At 40.9% G+C, this 26,259-nt stretch overlaps 1 protein-coding gene across 1 annotated transcript in view; it reads left to right on the top strand.

The window, feature by feature from the left end:
- Window positions 1–2,987: 2,987 nt before the first annotated feature.
- The window catches only part of timm23a (translocase of inner mitochondrial membrane 23 homolog a (yeast)), a 26,673-nt gene continuing 3,401 nt past the window's right edge, over window positions 2,988–26,259 (top strand). The window contains exons 1-6 of the mRNA XM_061931722.2: window positions 2,988–3,387; window positions 5,744–5,802; window positions 5,899–5,992; window positions 14,825–14,909; window positions 19,647–19,705; window positions 19,778–19,888. Coding sequence (XP_061787706.1) covers window positions 3,282–3,387; window positions 5,744–5,802; window positions 5,899–5,992; window positions 14,825–14,909; window positions 19,647–19,705; window positions 19,778–19,888 — 514 coding nt within the window. The 5' untranslated portion in view covers window positions 2,988–3,281. The remainder of the gene's footprint in view (window positions 3,388–5,743; window positions 5,803–5,898; window positions 5,993–14,824; window positions 14,910–19,646; window positions 19,706–19,777; window positions 19,889–26,259) is intronic.

Below are 26,259 nucleotides of genomic sequence, written 5' to 3'. Positions count from 1 at the left end.
TTTATTAAAACAAGTGCATTTTAAATTGCAGGAAAGAAAATTGTGCTGACATTGCACTTTATAATAGCACTATTAACCAGTCATTTTAAACATTAACTCATTCCTTTACAGAACAAACACATTGAAAAATAAAGTGCAAATGTACTTATTTGTACAAAAGTGTTAACATTGAAAAAACATGACATATACGTGAACATAACAAAAAAGTTGTACTTTTTATATGTCAGGGCCCTATGCTGCATTGCATTTGCAAAAGACCAAATTAGCCAAGAGTCTGTCAGTCATTTGTGCACGATGGGGGCGTAGTATGATGCCACCATGGCTGAAAACTCGCTCCACTGGAGCACTGGAGGCAGGCACTGCCAAGACTCTCATGGCCACTCGGAACAGTGAAGGAAGAGTCTTCATGTTCAATGCCCAGAACAAATTTGATTGGATGAATGCTGTGCGATGAAAACAAAGTAGATCTAATTTGATTGGCTGTTGTACTGAGACCACACCAGCTGACACACGCAACGCTGATAGACAAGTACACGATGAAAAATACGGAGCGCTCCCGAATAACTTTTTCATCTTTGGATTTTGGGGAAAGTAGCAAGTCATGTCAAGTCATGTCAATTCAAAAGGCTCAAGTCCAAGTGAAGTCACAAGTCATTGATGTTAAAGTCTAAGTCGAGTTGCAAGTCTTTTTACATTTTGTCAAGTCGAGTCTAAAGTCATCAAATTCATGACTCGAGTCTGACTCGAGTCCAAGTCATGTGACTCGAGTCCACACCTCTGTTACTTTCTCATAACAATTTTGGCCTTTTTATCTCATAATTTCGCTTTTTTTAGTCTCAAAATTTCTATTTTCTGTCTCATAATTTCAAATGTTATCTCATAATTGTGACTTTTTCATCTCGATAAAATTTAAATGTAACTGTTTTTGTACATTTTGCTCTTCGACGCTGAAAAAAAAGAACGCTTTGTTTTTCAATTTGATTTTTTTTGTATTTCAAAATAAAATGTAGATAAACCAATCGTCTTTTGTTTTTCATTTCTCATTCATGAAAATAATGTTCAATGATAAAACAACACACTAACCTATCTTGGAACTCAGGTACTAAATCCACTGGTGGGTTGATCATGCAGAAGGTTTGTTTGTGGGGGTAAATTCACAAAAATAAATAAAGGCTAGTTTAAAAAAATAATAATAAAATTTTGTATTTTGTTTTACTTTGTTTATGTTAGTGTTGTTTTAATATTGTGTTTAATGTTTAAGGATAATAATTCGTTTGTATTTACTTTGAATTGAAAATGTATGGTTATTTGTATTTACTTATTGAAATATAGTTTGAATTAAAAAAATAAATAAATTAAAATGTTGAAAATTGCACCCCTTAGTGGTGGATGTGTACAAAACGGAAGTAAAATATTATGTGAGGTTGTACACACATTTGTAATGTACAGTCATTAAAAAAAAAAATCACACCAGTCACTTTACAATTTAAAAAAGTGTGTTAAGACACATTCATCACGTTATTTGTGTGATAAATAGGTTTCGGTATCGAGCCGTACTCCGTCCTTGGCAGTCGTAAAATACTAAAATGCTAAAATGTATCATTTCGACTTTTATCTTTTTATCTCATAATTATGACTCAACATTTAATTGTTGTTTTGTTTTTTTAGTTGTTTAAATATATATATATATATATATATATATATATATATATATATATATATATATATATATATATATATATATATATATTTACATATATATATACTTTTATATATATATATATATATATGTCTTAATAAGGTTATCCAAAAAATAGTGCTCGATACCGTAGTAGAGCGCAATATATGTATGTGTGGGGAAAAAAAAGAGATGAAATAGTCTTGTGATTTTTTTCCCCACACATACATATATATATATATATATATATATATATATATATATATATATATATATACTTTTATATGTAAGCGCAAGCTACAACATTCCGACAGTTCGCAGTCTTGTCTTTAAATGGAAACTTCCGGTTCTGGTGTGGGGATATGAGAAAAACGTGTCTTTCATCTCTTTTTTCCCCTTTCTGATCACTGATCATTTTAAAAATCAAATTTGCTTCCAATTTTGTTGAAAAAACAAATTTCAAGCTTAAATTTACGTTTGAAGCAGGCATTTTACTTACATTTTGGACAACACCGTGGTCGTTTTTTTTTTTACATTTTTTTTTTAATTAATTAATTAATTTATTTTTTATTTAAAAAAACAAACAAAAAATCAATACAATGTTTTTTACGGCACAAACAACGACATCCGGGGTATTTTAATGTTTTTTTTTGTTTTTTTTTCAAAAGCTTTATTTATAACATTCAACATTTAGTACATACAATAAAAAATATAAATACAAAGCAGCGCCAGGGGGTTTGTAAACTCAATAAAGCAACTAAAGAAGAATGCAATATATATATATATATATATATATATATATATAAAATCTCCTGATGATTGAGGGTACCCCCCCTCATGAAATAGGCCTGTAGAGATGAAATAGTCTTGTGATTTTTTTCCCACACATACATATATATATATATATATATATATATATATATATATATATATATATATATATATATATATATATATATATATATATATATATATATATATATATATATATGTAACAAAATGTAAATTCCGTAAATAATTCAAATTTGGAGCACAGCATCATCGTTTTCACAGCTTTTTAGTTGTTAGAGGTAGAGAGTGTTTTAATGTAGAGTTATAATTATTTTTTAAAGGCACAAAAAACAGGTCCGGTATTGAGAAACTTTTATATTTATGACTATAAAACTTAGCCAGTAGTATAATGATGTTGCAAAGGTAAAATTCCTTTTCAAATTTTTTTTTCATATAGTGTAAATCCAAATATCCACTGTGGTCGTTTTTTTTTTTTTTTTTTTTTTACCTCTCCCCGCGTCTTGACATTGACGTTCTGGTTACGTCACGTCATTACGACAGCAGGAACAGCATTGCTTTACGGCAGAGCGTGCTTGCTGGAGGTCAGGGGCATGACACAACATCTACCTCCGTAAACTAGCGAGAGATGCAGGTTTTATTGATAAATTACACTTTAGGTTAAAAACAAACAATCCAGGTCAAACATAACAAGTTTTGGTTCACTTGGCGGCTTTGTGTGTGAGTGTCTCGGCTCCGATCCTAAGCGTTGCATCATAGCATCTTAGCTCGGGACGGACGAGCTCTGTTGGGGCCTTTCTTTTCCCGCTCAGACATGGACAACAACTCGCAAGGCTCCGGGGGACTTAAAGGTGGTCTTGGTGGTCTCTTCGGAGGTGGAGCACCGGAATATTCCAACACGGAGCTCGCCGGCGTTCCTTGTAAGTGCCGCTGTTCGATATCAGCACAGCTAGCTTGAATGCTAGTTGTCGTGCTAGCCATAGACATCTTATAAGTAGCGCTACTGGCGCTGACGAGACGCGGGGCCGCCATCTTGGAGTGGTGATCCGCTCCACTCAGTGCAATTCATTTGTCAGGAGCAATGAACTATCAGCGCATTTAGGTCATCTTACCTCACTGAATACTAGAGATGTCCGATAATATCGGACTTCCGATATTATCGGCCGATAAATGCTTTAAAAATGTAATATCGGAAATGATCGGTATCTGTTCCAAAAAGTAAAATGTATCACTTTAATAAAACGCCGCTGTGTACACGGACATAGGGTGAAGTACAGGGCGCCAATAAACCTTAAAGGCCCTGCCTTTGCGTGCCGGTCCATTCTTCGGTATTACATTCTTCCCTTAAATCAATCAATCAATCAATCAATGTTTATTTATATAGCCCTAAATCACAAGTGTCTCAAAGGGCTGCACAAGCCACAACGACATCCTCGGTACAGCCCACATAAGGGCAAGGAAAAACTCACCCCAGTGGGACGTCGATGTGAATGACTATGAGAAACCTTGGAGAGGACCGCATATGTGGGTAACCCCCCCCCTCTAGGGAGACCGAATGCAATGGATGTCGAGTGGGTCTAACATAATATTGTGAGAGTCCAGTCCATAGTGGATCCAGCATAACAGTAAGAGTCCAGTCCACAGTGGGGTCAGCAGGAAACCATCCCGAGCGGAGACGGGTCAGCAGCGCAGAGATGTTCCCAACCGATATACAGGCGAGCGGTCCACCCCGGGTCCCGACCCCGGACAGCCAGCACCCCATCCATGGCCACCGGATCTGTGTGTCTCCCCTTCCGCAAGGGATAGGGGGAGCAGAGGAGAAAAGAAAAGAAACGGCAGATCAACTGGTCTAAAAAAAGGGGGGCTATTCAAAGGCTAGAGTATACAAATGAGTTTTGAGATGGGACTTAAATGTTTCTACTGAGGTAGCATCTCTAACTGTTACCAAATGATAATGTTTACAGTGATTGTTTTATATGTATTCTTTATGTATGTCGCTTTGGTTAAAAGCGTCTGCCAAATACTTAAACATAAACATATACAAACACCTGAAAGTATATCAGCTACGATTTCAGTACTATTGAAGATATTTGCTCCTTCTCAACTCTGTGGTAATATTCTTTTCACAAATTAGAACCCAGTAGTACGTTATTTTAAATCTTCTCAACAGTTTGCTCATTTGAGCAGGAAAACGCTGAACACCAGCCCGGCATCTTTGTTTTCTACCTGTCAACTGTCAGTTTAGGCTGCTCGCCGGCTCCTCATCACCACTTCAAGATGGCGGCCGAATTTCTCGCGTCACAGCAGTCAATGCTGCGTCTACTTATAATATGTCTATGGTGCTAGCTAGCATGTTTTTATTTATTTTTGTATTTTTAAAAAGGGTTAGGGTTAGGGTTAACCCTAACCCTTTATTTATAAATTGCAACATTTACAATTCTCAATTAATTGTAAATGTTGCAATTTATACAATACAAAGACAGTACAAAACAACGCCAGGGGGTTGTAAACTCAATAAAGTAACTAAAATAGAATGATATATATATATATATATATATTAGAGCTGCAACTAACGATTAATTTGATAATCGATTAATCTGTCGATTATTACTTCGATTAATCGATGAATAATCGGATAAAAGAGACAAACTACATTTCTATCCTTTCCAGTATTTTATTGAAAAAAAAACAGCATACTGGCACCATACTTATTTTGATTATTGTTTCTCAGCTGTTTGTACATGTTGCAGTTTATAAATAAAGGTTTATAAAAAAAATTTTTTAAATAAATAATTAAAATTACCTCTGCGCATGCGCATAGCATAGATCCAAAGAATCAATGACTAATTTAATCGCCAACTATTTTTATAATCGATTAGTTGTTGCAGCCCTAATATATATATATATATATATATGTATATATACTGTATATATATATATATATAAAACAAACTAATGTATATATATATATATATATATATAAAACAAAGTGCAAAGCCATAGGCCCACACAAGTTCAGTAAATAATTTAAATTTGGAACACCGCATCATCGTTTTCACAGCTTTTTGGTTGTTTAGAGGTAGAGAGTGTTTTAACGTAGAGTTCTAAAAAATGTTTTAAAGGCACAAAAAACAGGTCCGGTATTGAGAAACTTACATTTATGAATATAAAACTTAGCCAATAGTATAATGAAGTTGCAAAGGTAAAATTCCTTTTCTAATTTTTTTTCAACTAGCACTTTTTTATTGTAAATACTTGTTTTTGATGACGTCACAGTGACTGGAATGAGCCCCCTGTCCCCTTACCTCAACGTGGACCCTCGTTACCTGGTTCAGGTGAGCAAGACATATATTACAGACAGCTATCTGTGCTGTTGTATAAGATGTAAATGTGGCCTTAAATGTCTAATTCTGTGTTTTTTTCCCCCCCAGGACACAGATGAGTTCATTCTACCTACAGGCGCTAACAAAACCAGAGGAAGGTTTGAGCTGGCTTTCTTTACCATTGGAGGCTCCTGCATCACAGGTAAGAGCTTGCAAATGTCTCTGTAGTAGAGATGCGCGGATAGGCAATTATTTCATCCGCAACCGCATCACAAAAGTCGTCAACCATCCTCCATCCACCCGAACTAACATTTAATCAAAACCGCACCCGTCCGCCACCCGCCCGTTGTTATATATCTAATATAGACGATGCAAGGCATTAGTGAGGTTATAAAGCTTTTGCCTGTTAAAGAAAGGAGACTGATCCAATGAGGCAGAGACATTCAATGCGTGCCACGCTGTCACGGCCCAGACGCACACCAGTGCGCAATCATCTGGGAGCCGCGCTGAGCGCACCTCCAAGCGCGCTCGCGCCACTCAAACTGCTGCAGGCAGCTGCGTTCTATCTTGTTTTAACATCCTGTGGCACTCTTCTGGGATCACGGCGGACGAAACTGCTCATGCTCAGGGTGTTTGTGGAGGTTCGGGGTTTTGCACAAATGTGATGCACCATGATAGATGTCCCGGTTTTGTGACTGTCGTAGACATAAACAGCGTCGCAGCTCTTGCAAATCACGTAGCCAGCATTACTATCATCCTGATTTACAACCTCATAAAAACGAGTCCACGCTGAACTTTTCTGGCCTTTTTTTCCCCTGGTCTTTAGTATTCCATACCTGCCAACTACTCCGGTTTTCCCGTAATTAGTACGGTTTTCATCAACCTATTCCGGGTTACGGTTGCAGTGATAAAAAATATGGTTTTTCATTAATTAAAAAATAATATTTTTAAAAAAGTTTTATTCACGAAATCGCGTAACAACAATGACATTCGACCTGCTTCCCGTAACTTCCTATCGAGCCATTCCGCGAGGCTATTTACAGCACCGCTGCCAAGCACGAGGCACCTGTTGTCATTGTTTCCAAACGAGCGAACGATCATGGAATCAGCCGGAGAAAAATCGCATACGATTCTTAAACCAAAAAGAAAACTGCAGTCATTCCGTGAAGAATATTCAAAAGCCTATCCGGGAATAATTATCCGTTCCAAAAAGGGTGAAAACTACGCGAATTGCACCTTGTGCAGACAAGATTTTTCGATCATACACGGAGGAATTAGCGATGTAAAAGACCACGTTGGGACAAAAAAACACAAGTCTAATGCCGTTGCTAGCGATACAAGTGGAAAACTTTCAACGTTTTTCGGATTTTAGCCACAAAAAGGTAATGACACCAATGTTATCTATTGGAATTGTTTAGTACTGTTATACTGTTAAAAGTGTTTATACTATTTATGCTTTCAAGTCCAAGTTGAAGAAATCTTGTTAAATGTTGACAGCATAACTACCAAAATACAGAAGTATGTCCTTAATATTTTTGCAGTGCTATTTCTGTTGAAAAGTTAAAATGATTACATTAGAGATGTGATGTGCCACTTTTCAAGTGTCTGATGGCTTACATTAATTTTCATTAATTTTTCATATTTTGAATTCTTTTGAAAGGCTTACAAAAAAACGACATTTGAATTGTAATTCCATGCTATTGACAGGACTATTAATTTTAATGAAGTTAGCTTACCATGTTTACAGTATGATAATTGTGATGGAAATGTGAATTGGACCCTGGACACTAGGTTTTTCTGATTTCAAAAGTTGGCAGGTATGGTATTCCCTTTTTTAGTTTGTCGCGTACCACGTTTGCTGCCAGCGTTGCCATCTCTTTTTTTTTTCTTCTTCTGTTGTGGCGTGCTGCAGGTGCCTGCTCGTTTTTCGTATGTGGGTAACAACATTTAACTACGTATATATATTTCCGAATTGGTTTAACTGCCACCCGCCTGAACCTATTTAAAATCTAATTTTTTTTTAATTTCAACCGCCCGACCCGCGGATAAAATCTAATTTTTTTTTATTTCAACCGCCCGACCCGCGGATAATCCGCGGACTCCGCGGTTGTGTCCGCAAACCGCGCATCTCTGCTCTGTAGGGTTTGGGATAATGGATAATCGACATATAGATTTATAGTCCTTGGATTGAACTACTGTATTTTCCGTACCATAGGGCGCACCGGATTATAAAGCGCACTGCCGATGAGCGGGTCTAGTCAGGGCTATTTTCATACAAAAGGCGAATAAAGGATTATAGGGCACATTAACCTTCGTCTTGTGTTAGGGTCGGTACTGACCCATTGTAGTTTTTAAATGCATAAAGGAACCACATACATTTATTTTTTTGCATCAAGGCTTTTTGACTTTGTCAGGAACCTCTATTTCAACAAAATAAAACAGTTTTTGTTTTTTTCACTAAATTATAAAATGTTCTGGTTTAAATTATGACCTTGGTGTTGTTAGGGTCGGTTTTGACCCAGTTATAAAAATAAGATTATAAAGCAACAATTAAAGCCAAAACTGAACACACTGACAGCCAGCTCCTCTCCCAATCATGTGAGCTTTAGGGGATTCTCATTTTACCTTGTTATCCAGTACAAAAACAAACAAAGACAGGCATGTGAGGTCAATTCAGTATAGAGTTTGTGACTTGCAGAGTGCAAAAAAAGATTTACAGTGAGAGAAATACTGGATAATATTTTTGGTGAAAATGAGGGAGAGGACACAGAGCAGCATAGTGATACGGATGAACAGGTTTCTGAGGAGGAGTATCATCCAGAAGACACAGACACATCTAATGAGTCCGATGAGGAGGTCATACCAAAGACTATACAAATGGGAGCCATTACCTCCCTGCTTGGCACTCAGCATCAAGGGTTGGAATTAAAGTACCAATGATTGTCACACACACACTAGGTGTGGCGAAATTATTCTCTGCATTTGACCCATCACCCTTGATCACCCCCTGGGAGGTGAGGGGAGCAGTGGGCAGCAGCGGTGGCCGCGCCCAGGAATCATTTTTGGTGATTTACCGTATTTTCCGCACCATAAGGCGCCCTGGGTTATAAGCCGCGCCTTCAATGAACGGCATATTTCAAAACTTTGTCCACCTATAAGCCGCCCCATGTTGTAAGCCGCATCTAACTGCGCTAAAGTAATGTCAAAAAAACAGTCAGATAGGTCAGTCAAACTTTAATAATATATTAAAAACCAGCGTTCTAACAACTCTGTTCACTCCCAAAATGTACGCAAATGTGCAATCACAAACATACGTATATCAACATGGACAGAGCTGCGTGAAAAAAGCCACCCGGCCTCTTCGCGTAAACTTAAACTTACCTTAACCACTCGCTCATCTTTTCTTCATCCATCCCTTCGAGTTAGCTTTTATGATGACGCCGGCTGGAAAGGTCTCTTTTGGCAAGGTCTTCCTTTTGAATATCACCATGGGTGGAAGTTTCTGGCCATTAGCATGGCAAGCTAGAACCACAGTGAAGGATGACTTCTCATTCCCTGTGGTGCGAATATTCACCGTACGTGCTCCCGTTGTATTCACAGTGCGGTTAACAGGAATATCAGTTGCTGTGAAATAGTAATCCGTGTGCGGATGGAGAGATTGCGTCTTTTCATGAACCGGATCCCGGTCGCTTAGTAGGAGCCATTTTGTGGTCTTTACAGATGTAAACACACAAAGGAAATGAAACGTACGGTGATATCCGCGCGCTTTTTCTTCTTCTATGCGGGCGGGTGGTTGCTGACAGTAGAAGAAGCGCTTCCTGTTCTATGGGGGCGGGTGCTTACCTTGGCGGTTGCTTGCGTAGAAGAAGAAGCGCTTCCTGTTCTACCGGGAAAAAAGATGGCGGCTGTTTACCGAAGTTGCGAGACCGAAACTTTATGAAAATGAATCTTAATATTTATCAATCAATCAATCAATCAATCAATGTTTATTTATATAGCCCTAAATCACAAGTGTCTCAAAGGGCTGCACAAGCCACAACGACATCCTCGGTATAGCCCACATAAGGGCAAGGAAAAACTCACCCCAGTGGGACGTCGATGTGAATGACTATGAGAAACCTTGGAGAGGACCGCATATGTGGGTAACCCCCCCCCTCTAGGGAGACCGAATGCAATGGATGTCGAGTGGGTCTAACATAATATTGTGAGAGTCCAGTCCATAGTGGATCCAGCATAACAGTAAGAGTCCAGTCCACAGTGGGGTCAGCAGGAAACCATCCCGAGCGGAGACGGGTCAGCAGCGCAGAGATGTTCCCAACCAATATACAGGCGAGCGGTCCACCCCGGGTCCCGACCCCGGACAGCCAGCACCCCATCCATGGCCACCGGATCTGTGTGTCTTCCCCTCCACAAGGGATAGGGGGCAGCAGAGGAGAAAAGAAAAGAAACGGCAGATCAACTGGTCTAAAAAAAGGGGGGCTATTCAAAGGCTAGAGTATACAAATGAGTTTTAAGATGGGACTTAAATGTTTCTACTGAGGTAGCATCTCTAATTGTTACCGGGAGGGCATTCCATAGTGCTGGAGCCCGAATAGAAAACGCTCTACAGCCCGCAGACTTTTTTTGGGCTCTGGGAATCACTAATAAGCCGGAGTTCTTTGAACGTAGATTTCTTGCCGGGACATATGGTACAATACAATCGGTAAGATAGGCTGGAGCTAGACCGTGTAGTATTTTATACGTAAGTAGTAAAACCTTAAAGTCGCATCTTAAGTGCACAGGAAGCCAGTGCAGGTGAGCCAGTATAGGCGTAATATGATCAAACTTTCTTGTTCTTGTCAAAAGTCTAGCAGCCGCATTTTGTACCAACTGTAATTTTTTAATGCTAGACATAGGGAGACCCGAAAATAATACGTTACAGTAATCGAGACGAGACGTAACGAACGCATGAATAATGATCTCAGCGTCGCTAGTGGACAAAATGGAACGAATTTTAGCGATATTACGGAGATGAAAGAAGGCCGTTTTAGTAACACTCTTAATGTGTGACTCAAAGGAGAGAGTTGGGTCGAAGATATAATATAATAATAATAATTATCCATATATAAAGCGCACCGGGTTATAAGGCGCACTGTCAGCTTTTGAGAAAATTTGTGGTTTTTAGGTGCGCCTTATAGTGCGGAAAATACGGTAACCTCCAATTCCAACCCTTGATGCTGAGTGCCAAGCAGGGAGGTAATGGCTCCCATTTTTATAGTCTTTGGTATGACTCGGCTGGGGTTTGAACTCACAACCTACCCATCTCAGGGCGGACACTCTAACCACTAGGCCACTGAGTAGGTCTGGGGGTTAAATTGGGGGTTAAATCACCAAAAATGTTCGCCTCACCTCCCAGGGGGTGAACAAGGGGATGGGTCAAATGCAGAGGACACATTTCACCACACCTAGTGTGTGTGTGTGACAATCATTGCTACTTTAACTTTAACTTAACTTGATTTGCTGTTGTTTGTTTGACTTGCAAATCTATATTTTGTGTTCTGACTTGTTCTGCTTTTCATTTTGTGTTTGTCTTAAAGTTCTGTTGCTGAAAAAAAATACTTTTTAGCCTTTTTCTTGAAGTAAATACATATGGGTCGAAATTGACCCGTAACACCATAGATGTTACTTTAGTTAAAATTATTAAAATTAAAAAATAAATAAAACAAATTTATTTAAGAGATGTGTTTTAATACCCCTCAGTAATAGTCAGGTAACACCACAACCTCTTATTTATTTATACGATTCTCTTGAGGTTAATTTTACAATTTTTTGAAATTGAAATCTAGGGGTATACTGACAAAAAAAAAGGCCCAATGGCCCACACCAAAAATATTAAAACCAATATTTTCATGGATAAGTAAGCCTAACAAGGTAACCAAGAGATGAGAAACAAATTGGATGATAGATAATTGTTTTTAGTGTATTTTACAGCTGATTTAAGACATGGGTCAAAACCGACCCGTTAACATAAGAGATGGTAACAAAAAGCTAACACAAGAGGAAGGTTAAAGGGGTCATATTATCATTTTTTTTTTCCTAAATTGTAAACACATCCTCGTGGTCTACATACCATGTAATGGTGGTTCTTTGGTCAAAATGTTGCATAGATTATGTTTTACACATCATCAAGCCGCTTCCGCATGCGCCGTTTTGTGGGCGGTCTTATTTACGTGGCTTGCCTTTCGGTCCCCACATCTGCGGTCCTCTCCAAGGTTTCTCAATGTCCCATTGGGTTGAGTTTTTCCTTGCCCTGATGTGGGATCTGAGCCGAGGATGTTGTTGTGGCTTGTGCAGCCCTTTGAGACACTCGTGATTTAGGGCTATATAAGTAAACATTGATTGATTGATCATAGTGCAGTCTACACGTATCTCTTATGTTTGACTGCCATCTACTGGTCACGCTTATCATTACACCATGTACCCAAATAAAATAGCTTGGAGATGGGTAAGCGCAACCAGAATTATGCCGTACATTAGGCGCACCGGGTTATAAGGTGCACTGTCGAGTTTTGAGGGGGGAAAAAGGATTTTAAGTGCGCCTTATAGTCCGGAAAGTACGATAATTGTTTTCAACTCACTAAATCGTTCCGGATTATATTGTTCTAAAAAATATTCTAATTGTCCCTGAATTGTATCGGCTACCACAAATTCTGAATCAAATCAAATCGTTGTTAAAACGAATCGTTAGACCTCCATACCTGCCAACTACTCCGGTTTTCCCGTAATTAGTACGGTTTTCATCAACCTATTCCGGGTTACGGTTGCAGTGATAAAAAATACGGTTTTTCATTAATTAAAAAAAAATAATTTTAAAAATCCGCAAGGCTATTTATAGCACCGCTGCCAAGCACGAGGCACCTGTTGCCATTGTTTCCAAACGAGCGAACGATCATGGAATCAGCCGGAGAAACATCGCAAACGAGTCTTAAACCGAAAAGAAAACTGCAGTCATTCCGTGAAGAATATTCAAAAGCCTATCCGGGAATAATTATCCGTTCCAAAAAGGGTGAAAACTACGCGAATTGCACCTTGTGCAGACAAGATTTTTCGATCGGACACGGAGGAATTAGCGATGTAAAAGACCACGTTGGGACAAAAAAAACACAAGTCTAATGCCGTTGCTAGCGATACAAGTGGAAAACTTTCAACGTTTTTCGGATTTTAGCCACAAAAAGGTAATGACACCAATGTTATCTATTGGAATTGTTTAGTACTGTTATACTGTTAAAAGTGTTTATACTATTTATGCTTTCAAGTCCAAGTTGAAGAAATCTTGTTAAATGTTGACAGCATAACTACCAAAATACAGAAGTATGTCCTTAATATTTTTGCAGTGCTATTTCTGTTGAAAAGTTAAAATGATTACATTAGAGATGTGATGTGCCGCTTTTCAAGTGTCTGATGGCTTAAATTAATTTTCATTAATTTTTCATATTTTGAATTATTTTGAAAGGCTTACAAAAAAACTACATTTGAATTGTAATTCCATGCTATTGACAGGACTATTAATTTTAATGAAGTTAGCTTACCATGTTTACAGTATGATAATTGTGATAGAAATGTGAATTTTAGGCACAGAATATTTTATACAATTGAACAAGGCAGTAGATTATACAAGCTTGGACAGAAAGTTAATAATGACACCAATTTTTTTTTAAATGGAATTGTTTAGTACTGTTTTACCATTTGTCCATCCATCCATCTTCTTCCGCTTATCCGAGGTCGGGTCGCGGGGGCAGCAGCCTAAGCAGGGAAGCCCAGACTTCCCTCTCCCCAGCCACTTCGTCCAGCTCCTCCCGGGGGATCCCGAGGCGTTCCCAGGCCAGCCGGGAGACATAGTCTTCCCAGCGTGTCTTGGGTCTTCCCCGTGGCCTCCTACCGGTCGGACGTGCCCGAAACACCTTCCTAGGGAGGCGTTCGGGTGGCATCCTGACCAGATGCCCGAACCACCTCATCTGGCTCCTCTCGATGTGGAGGAGCAGCGGCTTTACTTTGAGCTCCCCCCGAATGACAGAGCTTCTCACCCTATCTCTAAGGGAGAGCCCCGCCACTCGGCGGAGGAAACTCATTTCGGCCGCTTGTACCCGTGATCTTGTCCTTTCGGTCATAACCCAAAGCTCATGACCATAGGTGAGGATGGGAACGTATATCGACCGGTAAATCGAGAGCTCTGCCTTCCGGCTCAGCTCCTTCTTCACTACAACGGATCGATACAGTGTCCGCATTACTGAAGACGCCGCACCGATCTGCCTGTCGATCTCACGATCCACTCTTCCCCCACTCGTGAACAAGACTCCGAGGTACTTGAACTCCTCCACTTGGGGCAAGATCTCCTCCCCAACCCGGAGATGGCACTCCACCCTTTTCCGGGCGAAAAGGGTGGAGTGCCATCTGTTTACTGTAAAAAGTGTTTATACTGTTTATACTTTCAATTAACAAATTGAAGTCTTGTGAAAGGTTGACAGGATAACTGGCATTAACTGTCAAAATAATTTCAAACTATTGAAGTTAGTTTACAGAATAAACATGTCAATCAACCCATATGATTTTTGCTGTAAAATTTTTGTTTTGAAAAGTCACTGTGACTGATAGAAAAGTGATGGTTTTAGCAACATTTTAACCTGTCTGAATGCTAATACCGGTAATCATTTTGCGTCGGGGGGCGAAGCCTGAACCCCCCACCAGGACTTTGTCCTGGACCTACCGGGGCCTGCGGCCCCTGGACCCTGGCTACTAGGTTTTTCTGATTTCAAAAGTTGGCAGGTATGGACCTCTAATGGACAAGCATTTCATGGGTCCAGGCACAATAATACAATACATGTAGTAATAAATCAAAACTAAGTGAGCATTAGAAGCATACTACCTCTTATTTTGGGCTGTTTTTAATCAAGTAAAATAAGTTCTTTGCATTGTCGTCTCGTAACTATTCTTGCAACTATTTATTGTAACTATTCCGCTACATTTTCAAGTAACCATTTGCTTGTTCTGGTTACAGGAGCTACATTTGGCGCTTTAAATGGTTTCAGGATGGGCCTAAAGGAGACCAGAGACATGGCATGGTCCAAGCCACGTAACGTCCAGTGAGTATGACGTACCAGTTAGGGTCTACCAGTGTGTCGGTATCGTTGCCGGTACCAAAATGTATTTTGAGATTTTTCAAAATCAAGGGAACCACAAAAAAAAAGGCATTAGCGGCTTTATTTTAACGGAAAGTCTTATGGTATACAACTTCTCTTTTAGTAGTAAAGAAGCAAACGGGTTGCAAAAGCTTCCAATTTGGCTGCTGACGTGTGCAGTAAGATATTGTGTCTTTTCCGTATTATTTTGTCAACATTTTGAGGGACAAACTGTAGAAAATCAACTACTGCTTACTTTCTGTTTAAATATGTTCTATCGCAATTTCTGTTAAAATGTAATAATCATGCATTCTTCTGTTGTTTGAATACTTTACATTTTGGGTGATACCACAAATGTGGGTATGGATCCGATACCAAGTAGTTACAGGATCATACATTGGTCATAATTAAAGGGGAACATTATCACCAGACCTATGTAAGCGTCAATATATACCTTGATGTTGCAGAAAAAAGACCATATATTTTTTTAACCTATTTCCGAACTCTAAATGGGTGAATTTTGGCGAATTAAACGCCTTTCTAATATTCGCTCTCGGAGCGATGACGTCACATCGGGAAGCAATCCGCCATTTTCTCAAACACCGAGTCAAATCAGCTCTGTTATTTTCCGTTTTTTCGGCTGTTTTCCGTACCATGGAGACATCATGCCTCGTCGGTGTGTTGTCGGAGGGTGTAACAACACGAACAGGGACGGATTCAAGTTGCACCAGTGGCCCAAAGATGCCAAAGTGGCAAGAAATCGGACGTTTGTTCCGCACACTTTACCGACGAAAGCTATGCTACGACAGAGATGGCAAGAATGTGTGGATATCCTGCGACACTCAAAGCAGATGCATTTCCAACGATTAAGTCAAAGAAATCTGCCGCCAGACCCCCATTGAATCTGCCGGAGTGTGTGAGCAATTCAGGGACAAAGGGCCTCGGTAGCACGGCAAGCAATGGCGGCAGTTTGTTCCCGCAGACGAGCGAGCTAAACCCCCTATCGATCCTAGCTTCCCTGGCCTGCTGACATCAACTCCAAAACTGGACAGATCAGCTTTCAGGAAAAGAGCGCGGATGAGGGTATGTCTACAGAATATATTAATTGATGAAAATTGGGCTGTCTGCACTCTCAAAGTGCATGTTGTTGCCAAATGTATTTCATATGCTGTAAACCTAGTTCATAGTTGTTAGTTTCCTTTAATGCCAAACAAACACATACCAATCATTGGTTAGAAGGCGATCGCCAAATTCGTCCTCGCTTTCTCCCGTGTCGCTGGCTGTCGTGTCGTTTTCGTCGGTTTCGCTTGCATACGGTTCAAACCGATATGGCTCAATAGCTTCAGTTTCTTCTTCAATTTCGTTTTCGCTACCTGCCTCCACACTACAACCATCCGTTTCAATACATGCGTAATCTGTTGAATCGCTTAAGCCGCTGAAATCCGAGTCTGAATCCGAGCTAATGTCGCTATATCTTGCTGTTCTTTCCGCCATGTTTGTTTGTATTCACTATGTGACGTCACAGGAAAATGGACGGGTGTTTATAACGATGGTTAAAATCAGGCACTTTGAAGCTTTTTTTAGAGATATTGCGTGATGGGTAAAATTTTAAATAAAAACTTCGAAAAATATAATAAGCCACTGGGAATTGATTTTTAATGGTTTTAACCATTCTGAAATTGTGATAATGTTCCCCTTTAAAGTCCTTCTGTGTCCAGGGTCATATTTCCTGAGCTTATAAACAATAATAAAATGACAATAGATTTTGTGATAATAAAAATAGTATTGACTATATATGGCTATTATACTTAGTATCATTACAGTCAATATTTATATACCATACCATACCAACTTTATTTATAAAGCCCTTTAAAAACAAGCACAGTTGAAGAACAAAGAGCTGTACACCACAAAGAAATACAGGCAAAGGACAGACTAAAAAATTACTTTTAAAACAGAGATGAAATACTCATTCAAAAAGCAAATACAAATTATCCTAAGAACAATTTGTTCGATAAAAAGCAGTTAAAAAGTTAAAAACAGTTAAAACAGTTTAAAGTCTCATGCTGGGTTAAAAGCCAGTGAATAAAAATGGAGCCACTAGGGCGGTTGGTGAGCCACTAGGGCAGTTGGTGAGCCACGGTTTAGGGCAGGGGTCTGTAACCCGCGGCTCTGGAGCCGCATGCGGCTCTTTCATGCCTCCGCCGTGGCTCCCTTTGGCTTTGAAACCAAATGTCAACAAATAATGGTTACTTGATTTATTATATTTCATTTTATTTAGTTTATTTTAATTTAACAGTTGTTATTTTGGAGAGTTCTGGGATCTTGTCATATGAAAATAAAACACATTTTAATATATTGTCGATGGAAATGTATGTCACAGCCCTTATGCGACATATCTTGCTGCCATGCAATTGTATTGTTTTTAGCGGTCAACCCCTAGCAATGGACGGATCAAAAAAGAGAAACATTTTATTTATTTACATTTTTATTAATTTGCTGTTTTTATTGATGACTAGGTAGTAGTTTAAATTTTTAGTCAAATGAATATGCCGCAGTCGTATGCCTTCAGAACATTGGAATGAGTTGATTTTTATTTTTTTTATTCTTTAATAAGGGAAAGAGCAGTGTATTTTTTTCAAATGTTCAAAATAATTTGATGATTTGCTTCGTTATACCCAGAAATACATCAAAAACGTGTTTATTTTATATAGCACAAGTGTAAGGAAACTATAAGTGGTGTTATCGTCATTTTAGGAATCTAATAGAGTTCGCGGCTCTAGGTGGGTTTTATTTGGGGGGAAATGGGCTCCATTGGCTCTAGGGATGTCCCGATCCAGGTTTTTGCACTTCCGATCCGATACCGATATTGTTTTTGCATTTCCGATCCGATACCGATACTGACCGATACTGGCCTATCCGAGCATGTATTAAAGTTTAAAGTTATTTAGCCTACTTAGTTGTCAGAATCATGTTGAAAAGGGTTTTAGTACTCTTGATAACAACTAGCCAGCTGAATTAGGGGAGTTTGAATAATACACAATGGTTGGTAACAAGAAACTGACCTGTTTATTCAAGGATAAATGCAAAATAGACAAAATTATACATGACAAACAGAAATGGCATCATTGAACTAGGGCTGGGCGATATGGCCTTTTTTTAATATTGCGATATTTTAAGGCCATATCGCGATACACAATATATATCTCGATATTTTGCCTTAGCCTTGAATGAACACTTGATGCATATAATCACAGCAGTATGATGATTCTATGTGTTTTGATTGATTGATTGAGACTTGTATTAGTAGGTTGCACAGTGAAGTACATATTCCGTACAATTGACCACTAAATGGTAACACCCGAATAAGTTTTTCAACTTGTTTAAGTCGGGGTCCACATGATACAGATATATACTATCAGATATATACTATCATCATAATACAGTCATCACACAAGATAATCACATTGAATTATTTACATTACCGGTATTTATAATCCAGGGTGTGGAGGGGGGCGCCGGATGTAAGTGTCAAAAAGACAGCCAAAAGAGTTTGATATGAGAATAAATCTAAAGTTAAAATATAGGGTAGAAATGCACCCATTTGCAGGAAATGTAGTCTTGATTTTCAACATTTTCTTTTAAGGCTTGCATGTCTACATTAAAACATTCTTCTTCATACTGCATTAATATATGCTACTTTTAAACTTTCATGCAGAGAAGGAAATCACAACTAAAAAAATCACAAATTTTTTCATACGGTGTTGATGTGGAAATTTTTGCCTCGGCATTTTGATGGTGTGGACGTGTGGCACCGAATGGAGATAAGCTTCTCGACAGACGTCACAATATTTGAACAATGATGACGAAAACTGTTTTCTCTGTCGTGTCCGTGTGTCGAAAATTGTTATGCGCTTATTTTTTTATTTGATTTTGTGCGTGGCATAGATTTGCTATGCGCAGAGGACGCTTAAACAGTGTGCAATTGCACAGGCGAGCACCTTAGAGGGAGCGTTACTCGCACGGCTGCGCTAGCATCACAGCTAACGTTAGCCATGCTGCTACCTCTCTGCTCGGGGAGGACGTATACGTATGTGACGTATGACGTGACAGTATGTGACGTGTGTCGTGACAGTATGTGACGTGTGCAAGAAGGTGCACTTGCTGTCTGTGAGAGGGAGACACAGGAAAGAGTGAGAAGAGCCTGTCGTGTAATGCCAGCAGCTAAAAGCAACTGCGTGAGAATCCACAGACCTGTGGATGTGTTGAAGGTGTGCTGGAAAATGCGGAACGGAAATTACAGAGCAGCAGAAAAGTGGAATGTATTATTTAAATCGGTGCGTTGGAAAACACGGACCAGAGTTTTTTTTTAAACTGGATCTGGATCGGCATTTTCCCATGCCTTGCCGATACGCAATTTTTGGCAAATATCGGCAGCCGATCCGATCCAAATATCGGATCGGGACATCCCTAATTGGCTCTTTGTATGCTGAAGGTTGCCGACCCCTGGTTTAGGGGGACAGGCGAAAGTTAAGTCGGAGAAAATGCGGTAGTTTTTAAATTAATGAATGTTTCTGTGCGGCCCGGTAGCAAATGCGTCACGCACCGGTGGTTGGGTACCACCGCTCTAAAGGAAAAGTGTAGCCAGTAGGTGATGAATCTGTGACCGTGACAAAGTGTCTTTTGATGTTGTCTTGCCAGGATAATCAACATGGTGACCAGGCAAGGTGCTTCATGGGCCAACACTTTGGGATCTGTTGGTAAGCAACATAATGTTGGACGTTTGTGTTGCTTTTTGCTGAATTTAATATTCAAATGTGTCTGTATTCCAGCCTTGTTGTACAGTGCGTTTGGTGTGGTGATAGAGAAGGCCCGAGGAGCTGAGGATGACATCAACACAGTAGCCGCTGGCACGCTAACGGGGATTCTCTTCAAATCAGCCAGTAGGTGTCTTTTCACGTAGGGATGGACAATTACCGTATTTTCCGCACTATAAGGCGCACCTAAAAACCACAATTTTTCTCAAAAGCTGACAGTGCGCCTAATAACCCGGTGCGCTTTATTACGATTCATTTTCATAAAGTTTCGGTCTCGCAACTTCGGTAAACAGCCGCCATCTTTTTTCCCGGTAGAACAGGAAGCGCTTCTTCTTCTACGCAAGCAACCGCCAAGGAAAGCACCCGCCCCCATAGAACAGGAAGCGCTTCACCCGCCCCCATAGAACAGGAAGCGCTTCACCTGCCCCCGGAAGAAGAAGAAAAAACGCGCGGATATCACCGTACGTTTCATTTCCTGTTTACATCTGTAAAGACCACAAAATGGCTCCTACTAAACGATCCGGTTCATAAAAAGACGCAATCTCTCCATCCGCACACGGATTACTACCGTATTTCACAGCAACTGAACCGCACTGTGGAACGGGAGCACGTACGGTGAATATTCGCTCCACAGGGAATGAGAAGTCATCCTTCACTGTGGTTCTAGCTTGCCATGCTAACTTCCACTCATGGTGATATTCAAAAGGAAGACCTTGCCAAAAGAGACCTTTCCAGCCGGCGTCATCATAAAAGCTAACTCGAAGGGATGGATGGATGAAGAAAAGATGAGCGAGTGGTTAAGGGAAGTTTACGCGAAGAGGCCGGGTGGCTTTTTTCACACAGCTCCGAAGGCGAACACACCTTCACTAAGACGGGCAGACAGCGCCGGACGACATACGCCAACATCTGCCAGTGGATCGTAAATGCTTGGGCAGATATTTCGGTCACAACTGTGGTCCGAGCTTTCCGGAAGGCAGGATTCACAGAACAACAGCGACACTGACTCCCGATGACTTCTACGAGACGGAACCGGCCATTTTGGATCCCACGCTTGCGCAACTTTTCAATTCGGACACCGAAGACGAAGAATTCGAAGGATTTACGAATGAAGAATAACTTCAGAAGGTGAGCGCTATGTTTATTTTGTGTGTTGTGACATTAACGTTCGAGCAACATTATGTTACTATTGCTCTACACCATTTTGAATTTTACTATGTTTGTGATTGCACATTTGCGTACATTTTGGGACAGAGTTGTTAGAACGCTGGTTTTCAATATATTATTAAAGTTTGACTGAACTATCTGACTGTTTTTTTGACATTCACTTTAGCGCAGCGTTTTTTTGACATTCACTTTAGCGCAGCGTAGGCGCGGCTTTTAGTCCGGGGCGGCTTATTGGTGGACAAAATTATGAAATATGTAATTCATAGAAGGTGCGGCTAATAATCCGGTGCGCCTTATAGTGCGGAAAATACGGTAATCACATTTTAATCACAGTTTCAGGTGTACTGGAGAGGAGGCTACGCCGGATAGTTGAACCTCGGATTCAGGAGGAACAGTGTGGTTTTTGTCCTGGTCGTGGAACTGTGGACCAGCTCTATACTCTCGGCAGGGTCCTTGAGGGTGCATGGGAGTTTGCCCAACCAGTCTACATGTGCTTTGTAGACTTGGAGAAGGCATTCGACCGTGTCCCTCGGGAAGTCCTGTGGGGAGTGCTCAGAGAGTATGGGGTTTCGGACTGTCTGATTGTGGCGGTCCGCTCCCTGTATGATCAGTGTCAGAGCTTGGTCCGCATTGCCGGTAGTAAGTCGGACACGTTCCGGTGAGGGTTGGACTCTGCCAAGGCTGCCCTTTGTCACCCATTCTGTTCATAACTTTTATGGACAGAATTTCTAGGCGCAGTCAAGGCGTTGAGGGGATCCGGTTTGGTGGCTGCAGGATTAGGTCTCTGCTTTTTGCAGATGATGTGGTCCTGATGGCTTCATCTGGCCAGGATCTTCAGCTCTCGCTGGATCGGTTCGCAGCCGAGTGTGAAGCGACTGGGATGAGAATCGGCACCTCCAAGTCCGAGTCCATGGTTCTCGCCCGGAAAAGGGTAGAGTGCCATCTCCGGGTAGGGGAGGAGATCTTGCCCCAAGTGGAGGAGTTCAAGTACCGTATTTTCCGCACCATAAGCCGCCCTGGGTTATAAGCCGCGCCTTCAATGAACGGCATATTTCAAAACTTTGTCCACCTATAAGCCGCCCCGTGTTATAAGCCGCATCTAACTGCGCTAAAGGAATGTCAAAAAAACAGTCAGATAGGTCAGTCAAACTTTAATAATATATTAAAAACCAGCGTGATGTGGGCGCGCATGGAGTCGTATATCAACATGGACGGAGCTGCGTGATAAAAGCCACCCGGCCTCTTCGCGTAAACTTACCTTAACCACTCGCTCATCTTTTCTTCATCCATCCATCCCTTCGAGTTAGCTTTTATGATGACGCCGGCTGGAAAGGTCTCTTTTGGCAAGGTCTTCCTTTTGAATATCACCATGGGTGGAAGTTTCTGGCCATTAGCATGGCAAGCTAGAACCACAGTGAAGAATGACTTCTCATTCCCTGTGGTGCGAATATTCACCGTACGTGCTCCCGTTGTATCCACAGTGCGGTTCACAGGAATATCAAAAGTCAGTGGAACCTCGTCCATGTTGATAATGTTCTCTGGCCGGATCTTTTTTTCAGCTATCTTGTTTTTACAATATGCACGGAAAGTAGCCAGCTTTTCTTGAAAGTCTTTAGGCAGTTGCTGTGAAATACTAGTCCGTGTGCGGATGGAGAGATTGCGTCTTTTCATGAACCGGAAACCTGTCGCTTAGTAGGAGCCATTTTGTGGTCTTTACAGATGTAAACACACAAAGGAAATGAAACGTAACATCCGCGCGCTTCTTCTTCTTCTTCTACGCGGGCGGGTGGTTGCTTACAGTAGAAGAAGAAGCGCTTCCTGTTCTATGGGGGCGGGTGCTTACCTTGGCGGTTGCTTGCATAGAAGAAGAAGCACTTCCTCTTCTACGGGGGAAAAAAGATGGCGGCTGTTTACCGTAGTTGCGAGACCGAAACTTTATGAAAATGAATCTTAATATTAATCCATATATAAAGCGCACCGGGTTATAAGCCGCACTGTCAGCTTTTGAGTAAATTTGTGGTTTTTAGGTGCGGCTAATAGTGCGGAAAATACGGTACCTCGGATTCTTGTTCACGAGTGAGGGAAGAGTGGATGGTGAGATCGACAGGCGGATCGGTGCGGCGTCTTCAGTAATGCGGACGCTGTATCGATCCGTTGTGGTGAAGAAGGAGCTGAGCCGGAAGGCAAAGCTCTCAATTTACCGGTCGATCTACGTTCCCATCCTCACCTATGGTCATGAGCTTTGGGTTATGACCGAAAGGACAAGATCACGGGTACAAGCGGCCGAAATGAGTTTCCTCCGCCGGGTGGCGGGTCTCTCCCTTAGAGATAGGGTGAGAAGCTCTGCCATCCGGGGGGAGCTCAAAGTAAAGCCGCTGCTCCTCCACATGGAGAGGAGCCAGATGAGGTGGTTCGGGCATCTGGTCAGGATGCCACCCGAGCGCCTCCCTAGGGAGGTGTTTAGGGCACGTCCGACTGGTAGGAGGCCACGAGGAAGACCCAGGACACGTTGGGAAGACTATGTCTCCCGGCTGGCCTGGGAACGCCTCGGGATCCCCCGGGAGGAGCTGGACGAAGTGGCTGGGGAGAGGGAAGTCTGGGCTTCCCTGCTTAGGCTGCTGCCCCCGCGACCCGACCTCGGATAAGCGGAAGAAGATGGATGGATGGATGGGTTTCGATTTTGGCCTTATAAAAATATTACACCCGAAACAAACACTTTATGGGCTGCGCATTGTGCATGTGAATTCCTGAACTTGTTAAAGTGACATATATGAGTGAAAACAAGACCACTTCTACTACGAGTTTGAGAACAGTTTTTTTTATTCATTATTCATATCCACTTGTCAGTTTTTTATCATTACATGATGCCTTTATCTCTATTTTTACATTTTGATAGAGGGAGGTATTTTTTTAATTTATTTTTTTACGTTATGTACATTCATATATACAAACCCCGTTTTCATATGAATTAGGAAATTGTGTTTGATGTAAATATAAACGGAATACAATGATTTGCAAATCCTTTTCAACTCATATTCAATTGAATGCACTACAAAGACAACATATTTGATGTTCAAACTCATAAACTTTATTTTTTATTTTTTGCAAATAATAATTAACTTAGAATTTCATGGCTGCAACACATGCCAAAGTAGTTGGGAAAGGGCATGTTCACCACTGTGTTACATCACCTTTTCTTTTAACAACACTCAGTAAACGATTGGGAACTGAGGAAACTAATTGTTGAAGCTTTGAATGTGGAATTCTTTCCCATTCTTGTTTTATGTAGAGCTTCAGTCGTTCAACAGTCCGGGGTCTCCGCTGTCGTATTTCACGCTTCATAATGCGCCACACATTTTCGATGGGAGACAGGTCTGGACTGCAGGCGGGCCAGGAAAGTACCCACACTCTTTTTTTTACGAAACCACGCTGTTGTAACACGTGCTGAATGTGGCTTGGCATTGTCTTGCTGAAATAAGCAGGGGCGTCCATGAAAAAGATGGCGCTTAGATGGCAACATATGTTGTTCCAAAACTTGTATGTACCTTTCAGCATTAACGGTGCCTTCACAGATGTGTAAGTTACCCATGCCTTGGGCACTAATGCACCCCCATACCATCACATATGCTGGCTTTTGAACTTTGCGTCGATAACAGTCTGGATGGTTCGCTTCCCCTTTGGTCCAGATGACACGATGTCGAATATTTCCAAAAACAATTTGAAATGTGGACTCGTCAGACCACAGAACACTTTTCCACTTTGCATGAGTCCATCTTAGATGATCTCGGGCCCAGTTTCTGGATGTTGTTGATAAATGGCTTTCGCTTTGCATAATAGAGCTTTAACTTGCACTTACAGATGTAGCGACCAACTGTATTTAGTGACAGTGGTTTTCTGAGCCCATGTGGTGATATCCTTTAGAGATTGATGTCGGTTTTTGATACAGTGCCGTCTGAGGGATGGAAGGTCACGGTCATTCAATGTTGGTTTCCGGCCATGCCGCTTACGTGGAGTGATTTCTCCAGATTCTCTGAACCTTTTGATGATATTATGGACCGTAGATGTTGAAATCCCTAAATTTCTTGCAATTGCACTTTGAGAAACGTTGTTCTTAAACTGTTTGACTATTTGCTCACACAGTTGTGGAGAAAGTGGTGTACCTCACCCCATCCTTTCTTGTGAAAGACTGAGCATTTTTTGGGAAGCTGTTTTTATACCCAATCATGGCACCCACCTGTTCCCAATTAGCCTGCACACCTGTGGGATGTTCCAAATAAGTGTTTGATGAGCATTCCTCAACTTTATCAGTATTTATTGCCACCTTTCCCAACTTCTTTGTCACGTGTTGCTGGCATCAAATTCTAAAGTTCATGATTATTTGCAAAAAAATTTTTTTTTATCAGTATAACATCAAATATGTTGTCTCTAACTGAATATGGGTTGAAAAGGATTTGCAAATCATTGTATTCCGTTTATATTTACATCTAACACAATTTCCTAATTCATATGGAAACGGGGTTTGTACATGTAGATGTATCGGGACAGATCCATTAAGAGTTTGAACAGTAATATGTAGGGATGTCCGATAATATCGGTCGGCCGATAAATGCTTTTAAAATGTAATATCGGAAATTATCGGTATCGGTTTCAAAAAGTAAAATGTATGACTTTATAAAACGCCGCTGTGTACACGGACATAGGGAGAAGTACAGAGCGCCAATAAACCTTTAAGGCGCTGCCTTTGCGTGCCGGCCCAGTCACATAATATCTACGGCTTTTCACACACACAAGTGAATGCAAATCATACTTGGTCAACAGCCATACAGGTCACACTGAGGGTGGCCGTATAAACAACTTTAACTCAAAGGGGAACATTATCACCAGACCTATGTAAGCATCAATATATACCTTGATGTTGCAGAAAAAAGACCATATATTTTTTAACCGATTTCCGAACTCTAAATGGGTGAATTTTGACGAATTAAACGCCTTTCTAATATTCGCTCTCGGAGCGATGACGTCCCAACGTGACGTCGCATCGGGAAGCAATCCGCCATTTTCTCAAACACCGAGTCAAATCAGCTCTGTTATTTTCCGTTTTTTCGACTGTTTTCCGTACCTTGGAGACATCATGCCTCGTCGGTGTGTTGTCGGAGGGTGTAACAACACGAACAGGGACGGATTCAAGTTGCACCAGTGGCCCAAAGATGCGAAAGTGGCAAGAAATTGGACGTTTGTTCCGCACACTTTACCGACGAAAGCTATGCTACGACAGAGATGGCAAGAATGTGTGGATATCCTGCGACACTCAAAGCAGATGCATTTCCAACGAT

The sequence above is a fragment of the Nerophis lumbriciformis genome, linkage group LG39, assembly GCF_033978685.3.
Source record: "Nerophis lumbriciformis linkage group LG39, RoL_Nlum_v2.1, whole genome shotgun sequence".
Lineage (NCBI taxonomy): Eukaryota > Metazoa > Chordata > Actinopteri > Syngnathiformes > Syngnathidae > Nerophis > Nerophis lumbriciformis.
Note: the sequence above shows the minus strand (reverse complement) of the source record. Positions and strands in the feature narration are given on the sequence as shown.